Below are 8399 nucleotides of genomic sequence, written 5' to 3'. Positions count from 1 at the left end.
CCTCCTCTCAAGTTAATCTTCATATAATTATAAAGTCAAGTACAAAGAATGGATAAAATAATTTCCAGGTATAAAAAGTATGAAAGAAGAAGCTTATGTATGACCAGAGCTTCTGGTTCTACTAACCAGAGCCTCTGGCTCAATAACCATGACAAACCAGAGCCCTTCTAGTTCAATGTGAAGACCAACTAGAGGCCCTCTGTTTGTCCTTCTTTGTTAAAGTCATTTGTACAAGAAATTCTTCAAGTTTAAGATAAAATCAAGAAGTCTTATGAATACTTTTTAAAACAAAATCCTTGACACATAGCTTCTATATAATAGATACAGAGCCTCTGGATTTAAGTAAAAGATTTGTAAAAGACTTGTATCATAATCAAACCATTATCCAGAACCCCTCTGGTTCTATATGAGGAACAACCAGAGCCCTTTGGTTCCTTCCAATGAACAACCAAAGCCTCTCTGGTTCCTTATAAATCAAACACTTACCAAAAGCATAGTTTATCCAAATCCATTGACCATAAGCCAAGTTTTCCCTTCTCAATAACATCATTACTATCATTTCGAATAAGAGCAATATTTCTAAGTCCTCAAATCACAAAGAAGTAAGAACTCAAAACTATTACATTCTTAATAGACATAATAGCAAGAGCTATAATAATAATCAAACATACAAATGTCACCCTTATATCCAAAGGTGCACCTCTCCTTAATATGCCACCCTTATATCCGAAGGTACACCTCTCCTTGATATGCCACCCTTATCCCATGGTAACCTCTCCTTCATATGTCACCCTTATTTCCTCATCAAAACCTATAGATTAGTTCCAAAAGAAGACAGACCGAAGTCACAACCTCTTGAATAAACATCCTCTATAGTTTTAATCATCAAAATGAATAGATTAATTCCAAACGAAGACAGACCGAAGTCACAACCGTCTTGAAAGAATATCCTCTATAGTTTTTAACCAATAATGGTTTCAATATAGTTTTATCTTAAAACTTTGAACCTCAAGAACCAACAGTTCTTTTAATATCATTTGTCAAACTCAAAATCTCCTTAAATCCTTAAAATAGGATATCATTCTCAACTGTTTTAAAGAAGCAAAATATTCTTTTTTCCAAGAACAGTTTCCAAAACCCCAGATTTATAAAACTCAACTTCAACTGTTAAAACAGTTTACCATTCTTCATCAAAATCAATCATCAAAACCATGTATTTCAAATAACATCATTTAAAGATTTTAATATCAAAAACTCATCTTAATATGCACAGATTTGAAGGTTTAATCACACAACAACTTCTTCTAGTAAACACAGATTCCTCAAATCACTTTTATGCAGAAATTCTTTTCAAGAACACCTTCACCACCACACACTCTTTTCCTTTTCACAGAGATTTTTCTAAAAGGTAACATAAGATTTATCTTTATCTTCTTTATATATATATATATATATATATATATATCTTAACAAAGGCGGTGGAAGTGTTTTATTATCATAAAATTCTTAAGGCGGTGGGTTTTATTATATTAAAACCTATTCTTTCTTAACCATGAAGATTGCATACCTTCATATTTTAATACTTTCCTCATGTATGCATATCATCCTACGTGCATATATACATATTTTATCATCTTCTCATGTATGCATAGTAACTCATCCACACACACACACACACACACACACACACACACACACATATATATATATATATATATATATACACACGATCCATGTACTTACTTAAATAAACATGCATGTTATCACATATTCACATATAATCACATAAGGGTTACCTCAACCAATGCTGCCTTAAATCCAAGTTATCACATTATCTCCCCCTAAAAAGAATTCCGTCCTAGAATTCATTTAATTAAACAACCAAGGGTATTTAATTCTCATTTCATAATCCAATTCTCACGTTGCTTCTGAACCCTTGTGATAACGCTTTACCAAACTGATTTCTTTGTTCCTCAACACCCTGATTTTTCAGTCAGTCATAGCTTCCGGTGTTTCCATGAAATTCAGTTTACTGTCCAGCTTAATTTTTGGAAGCGGTACTGCTAGACTTGGATCAGCTAAGCATTTTCACATATTTGACACATGAAAAGTACTGTGAATTATGCTGAGCTCTTCCGGTAATTCTAATTGATAAGCCACTGGCCCAACCCATTTTCAAATCTTGAATGGCCCAATATACCTCGGACCAACCTTACCCTTCTTTCCAAACCTCATAATACATTTCCATGGAGATACTTTTAATATCACAAAATCACCCACGCAGAATTCAATCGATTTTCGACGTTTATCAACGTATCTTTTCTGGCTTGCACAAATTTGTTCAATCTTTTCAGAAGTTACTTACACAATCTCGGGACCTGTCAACTGTCTCTCCCCTACCTCATTCCAACATAACGGCGTGCGGCATTTTCGTCCATACAAAACCTCATATGGTGCCGCTTGGATACTGGAGAGCAAACTCTATCAATGGCAAATGATCCTCCCATGATCCCCTGAAGTCAATAACACAGGTTCTCAACATGTCTTCGAGAGTCTGGATGGTTCTCACACTTTTCCCGTTTGTTTGAGGATGATAAGTTGTACTTAGTCGAATTTAAGAACCCAAAGCCTTTTGCAAACTTTCCCAGAACTTCGAAGTAAAACGGCAATCTCTGTCAACAATGATGGATAAAGGAACACCGTGTCTGGTTACGATTTCCGTGATATAGATCTGAGCCAACCTTTCTAAAGAATAGGTTTCTCTTATTGGTAGAAAATACGCAGAGTTGGATAGACGATCTACTATTACCTAGATTGCATCATATCCTTTCGGGGTTCAGGGTAATTTCATGACAAAGTCCATCGTAATGTGATCCCATTTCCAGACTGGAATTTCTAAGGATTGTAGATTTTCATAGGGTCTTTGATGCTCGATCTTAACTTGCAGACAGGTTAAGCATCGTTCTACGTATTTTGCTATGTCTTTCTTTAATCCTGGCCACCAGTAGATTGGTTTCAAATCTTTGTACATTTTATTGGTACCTAGATGAATAGAATAGCGAGACTTATGACTTTCATTCAAAATAGTTTCCCATGTATTCCCATAGAATGGCACCCAAATCCGTTCTTGAAAGCACAGAATTCCCTCATCATTTGATTCCAGGGTGGAAATCATTTTACCCAATTTTTCTGACTTCATGTGATCCTCTTTAACAGTTTCTTTCTGACATTTCAAGATTTCTTTATGAAGATCGGGAGTTAAATTTATTTTCATCGCCATGGTTTTGATTGTTCCACTTCATTCTTTTCTACTTACAGCATCGGCTACCATGTTGGCTTTTCCCGGGTGATAGAGTATTTCACAATCGTAATCATTAACAAGTTCAATCAATCGACGTTGTAGCATGTTCAACTCTTTCTGATTAAACAGATGTTGTAAACTCTTATGATCGATATAAATCTGGCATTTAGTTCCCAAAAGATAATGTCTCCATATTTTCAAGGCAAATACCACTCTGTTAATTCCATATCATATGGTGGGTATTGTTTCTCGTGATCCTTCAGTTGCCTAGACACATATGATATTACTTTTCCTCTTTGCATCAAGACACAACCCAACCCTAGCTTTGGTATACCACAAAGTCTTCTGTTCCATCTGGTAAAGACAAACATTGGGGCACTGCAAAGATGGTCTTTCAATAACTGGAAAGTTTTTTGTTGTTCTTCCTCCCACTGGAACTTGATATTCTTCCAGTTAATTTGGTCAATGGCACAGCTATTTTGGAAAAATCTTGAATAAACTTACGGTAGTAGCCTGCCAATTCTAGAAAGCTTGGGACTTCGGAAGGAGTTCTTGGTGCCTCCCATTTTTCGACTGCCTCAATCTTTGTTGGATCCACTTTTACCCCTGTCTCTGATATAACATGACCTAGGAACTGAACTTCTCTCAACCAGAATTTACATTTAGACAATTTTGCATACAATTTTTCTCTTTTTAGAAGCTCAAGTATTAGGCGGAGATGATCTGCATGCTCTTCTTTAGTTTTAGAGTATATGAGAATATCATCAATAAATACGATAAAGAATTTATCAAGATATTCTCTGCATACCCAATTCATTAAATCCATAAAAGCTGTGGGTGCATTAGTTAAACCGAATGCCATACCTAAGAATTCATGATGTCCGTACCTGGTTCAAAAGACTATTTTGGCAATATCTTCTTCTTTGACTTTGAGCTGATGGTATCCTGATCTTAAATCAAGCTTCAAGAAATAACTAGCTCCCACCAATTGATCAAACAAGTCATCGATCCTTGGCAACAGATATTTGTTTTTGATTGTTAATTTGTTCAATTCCCTGTAACCTATACACATCTGCATAGATCCATCTTTCTTTTTCACAAAAAGGATTGGAGCTCTCCACGGTGAAGTACTGGGTCTAATGAATCCCTTATCAAGTATATCCTTTAACTGAGTAACCAATTATTTTAGTTCTGACGGAGCTAATCGATAGGGTGTTTTAGCTACTGGTACTGCCCCAGGTATAAGATCAATTCCAAATTCAGCAGCTCTATCTGGCGGTAAACTGGATAAGTCCTCTGAAAAGACTTCTGGATATTCACTAACATCGGAATCAGTTATTGCTTTCCTTTTTCTTTCTTTGCATCAACTACATAAGCTAAATATCCCTAACATCTCTTTTGAATACACTTTCGAGCTTTTAGTACATATAACAAACTGGTATGATGATTCTGACGATCACCATAAATAACAACTGACCCTCTATCTGGTAGAGTAATTCTGATCATCTTTCTATTACATAAAATACTGGCCTGATTTTCTGCCAGCCAATTCATTCCCAATACTACATCAAATTCTTTCATCGGCATTGGGAACAGTCGGATCGGTAACTCACACCTCTCAGTAACAATAGCACAGTTATTGAACAAATAATCCACATATACTTAACTATTAGCAGTATCAACTACTAATTTATCGTCAAGTGGCACAAAATTCATGCAAGCACATTTAGCAAAAGATGGTGATATAAACGAAAAGTTTGCACTCGAGTCAAGCAACACCTTAGCATATAGAGAATTTACGAGGAATGTACATGTCACTACATCCGGTGTAGTTTCGGCTTCATGTTTAGTCATCTGAAATGATCGACCCCGCACCCTTCCTTGTCCTCCTCTACCCATATTTGATCTTCCACGAGCACACGAGGTATTGCTTCCCATAGTCAGCTGTGGAGCTTTTAATTGTGGGCAGTTAGGTCGAAGGTGATCTGGTGAGTTGCAATTGAAACATCTTTTAGTCATTGGGCAATTTCTTGACAAATGGTCTGCCTTACCACACTGATAGCATTTCCTCCAATCTGTCTTACAATCGCCTTGGTGAATCTGATGACACCGGAAACAAGCTTTTTCACTAATTTTCTGAACAGGTCTGTTGCCATATGTCACATACTTTGGCCCTCGATAACCTGTTGATGGTCTTTCCCATTTTCTTTTCTCAGTAACCTTTCCTTCTTCCTGTCTGTTTTTATTCCTCTCTGTCACTTCTGTTGCATCTATTGTCAAAGAAAACATAGCCAGATTCATGGCTATCACAAATTCCCGAATTGATGGTTTCAATCCCCAAATATATCTCTCCACATTTCTAGATTCAGATGAGATATAATGCTCGATAAATTGAGAATATTCAATGAATTTCTCTGTATATTCTTGAACAGTTTTGGTACCTTGCTCTAGCTTCAAGAAGTCTTCTTCCATCTGTCTTACAACTGCTTTAGTAAGAAATTGTTCTTTAAATTTATTAACAAACTCTGCCCATGATAATGTTTGCAAGATTTCTATTTTGGCCAATAATTCCACTTCCCACCAGAACAGTGCATTGGACTTCAATATCGAGACAGCGAATCTAACTTTATCCGTCTCTGAACATCGGATAATATTGAATACAAATTCTATCTCCTTGATCCAACACATGGCTTTAACCAGATCTCTTTCTCCAGAAAAGTTTGGTGGCTTGCAAGTTAGAAACGTCTTAATATCTCCCTATTTGTTATTTATGACTGGAACTGATGGATTTATTTCAACTCTTCCAGTTTCGATTATGGCAGGTATCCCCATGATGGAAGTCAAAGTTTCCCTTAACTTTATCATTTCTTCAGCCAACATGTCTCTGGTCACGTATTCAGGCTGAGGCATTTGCTCTTGATTAACATTTTCAGAATTGGATTCTCCATGGTCTACATGAGTTTATGTTTGGCTATTCTTGCCTCTGATTTGCCCTCTTCCTCTGCCTTTGCCTCTGCCTCTACCTCTGCCCTCTGATGTACCAATGGGAGCACGAGCGGGGGAATCCTCTTCAACAATAGGATTGGGGCGGGTGATCCTTTCAGACCTTCGGGATCGGCTAGTCATCTGCAAATTTCAATGTTGATAATCACGTATACACATTCCCAAATACAATAAAGCGTCCAAGTTCAGTTATGTACTTGTAGATTCATAATTACATTGGCCAGATGTAATTCGAATATACCTTACACACTGATCCCTTAATTTATCATATTTATTTTCAGAGGTGCTAACTATGTCTAGGACCCCTAATATGCAATAAACAGTTTAAGTCTAGGCATCATGTTGTAAATACAAAAATCCCTTAAACTCAGGTTCTGATAACACTTCTATAACACCCCACATCTTACATTGCATATAACATATTATTCAATTAAAAAAATACATGTATTATTCCACTAAGGTCCAAAGTACAAGAAACTACAATACAAAACACACAACCCAAAAATTCCAAAATACATGTTCTTGTACTACATAACATTCAGCTTCAAAACACATCCATATATTGATCTTCACATAGCTATGCACAAAGGGAAACAAATTATATTTTCCCTTTTCCTTTACTATCGTTGTATTCAACTGTTCCTGCAATACATATTTAAAACAAAATTAGGGTTAGACCTGAAGGTCTAGTGAGATCCCTTTTTTCATGTAGTTGCAGGGTGAAGATCACCAAAACATTATTTAAAATCAACTTTTCACATAATGGAAGCATAAATCCATAATTCATTAAGACCAGCAACCCTCTGGTTGCAAAGACCAGATCCCCTCTGGTTTCTCTAACAAGAGCTTATGGTTATACCAACCAAAGTTCATCTCAAGTTATTCTTCATATAATTAAAGTCAATCACAAAGAATGGATAAAACAATTTTCAGGTATAAAAAGTATGAAAGAAGAAGTTTATGTATGACTAGAGCTTCTGGTTCTACTACCCAGAGCCTCTAGCTCAATAACCATGACCAACCAGAGCCCTTCTAGTTCAATGTGAAGACCAACCAGAGGCCCTCTGGTTTGTCCTTCTTTGTTAAAGTCATTTGTACAAGAAATTCTTCAAGTTTAAGATAAAAGCAAGAAGTCTTATGAATACTTTTTGAAGCACAATCCTTGACACAGAGCTTCTATATAATAGATACAGAGCCTCTGGTTTTAGTAAAAGATTTGTAAAAGACTTGTATCATAATCAAACCATTATCCAGAACCCCTCTGGTTCTATGTGAGGAACAACCACAGCCCTCTGGTTACTTTCAAGGAACAACCTAGAGCCTCTCTGGTTCCTCATAAATCAAACACTAGTCAAAAGCATAGTTTATCCAAATCCATTGGCCATAAGCCATGTTTTCTCTTCTCAATAACATCATTACTATCATTTCTAATAAGAGCAACATTCCTGAGTCCTCACAAATCACAAAGAAGTAAGAACTCAAAACTATTACAATCTTAAGAGACATAATAGCAAGACCTATAATAATAATCACACATACAAATGTCACCCTTATATCCAAAGGTATACCTCTCCTTGATATGCCACCCTTATATCCGAAGGACACTCTCTTTGATATGCCACCCTTATCCCATGGTACACCTCTCCTTCATATGCCACCTTTATTTCCTCATCGAAATCTATAGATTAGTTCCAAACGAAGACAGACCGAAGTCACAACCCTCTTGAAAGAACATCCATCTATAGTTTTAAACATCAAAATCTATAGATTAATTCCAAACGAAGGCAGACCGAAGTCACAACCCTCTTGAAGGAATATCCTCTATAGTTTTTAACCAATAATGGTTTCAAAACAGTTTTATCTCAAAACTTTGAAACTCAAGAACCAATTCATTTTCCAAACTCAAAATCTCCTTAAATCCTTAAAATATGATATCATCCTCAATTGTTTTAAAGAAGCAAAATCTTCTTTATTTCCCAAGAACAGTTTCCAAAACCCAAATTTATAAAACTCAACTTCAACTGTTAAAACAGTTTACCATTCTTCATCAAAATCAATCATCAAAACCATGTATTTCAAATAACATCATTTAAAG

The 8399-nt window shown here is 36.0% G+C and overlaps 1 protein-coding gene across 1 annotated transcript; it reads right to left on the bottom strand.

The window, feature by feature from the left end:
- Positions 1 to 4963: 4963 nt before the first annotated feature.
- Positions 4964 to 5989, bottom strand: LOC112521790. The gene has a single exon (XM_025130783.1). The coding sequence runs from the start codon at positions 5987 to 5989 to the stop codon at positions 4964 to 4966; it is 1026 nt and encodes a 341-aa protein (XP_024986551.1).
- Positions 5990 to 8399: the final 2410 nt, after the last annotated feature.

This window comes from Cynara cardunculus, assembly GCF_001531365.2.
Source record: "Cynara cardunculus var. scolymus isolate 2C chromosome LG 11, CcrdV1, whole genome shotgun sequence".
Classification (NCBI taxonomy): domain Eukaryota; kingdom Viridiplantae; phylum Streptophyta; class Magnoliopsida; order Asterales; family Asteraceae; genus Cynara; species Cynara cardunculus.
This window is presented reverse-complemented; position numbering and strand designations above follow the sequence as displayed.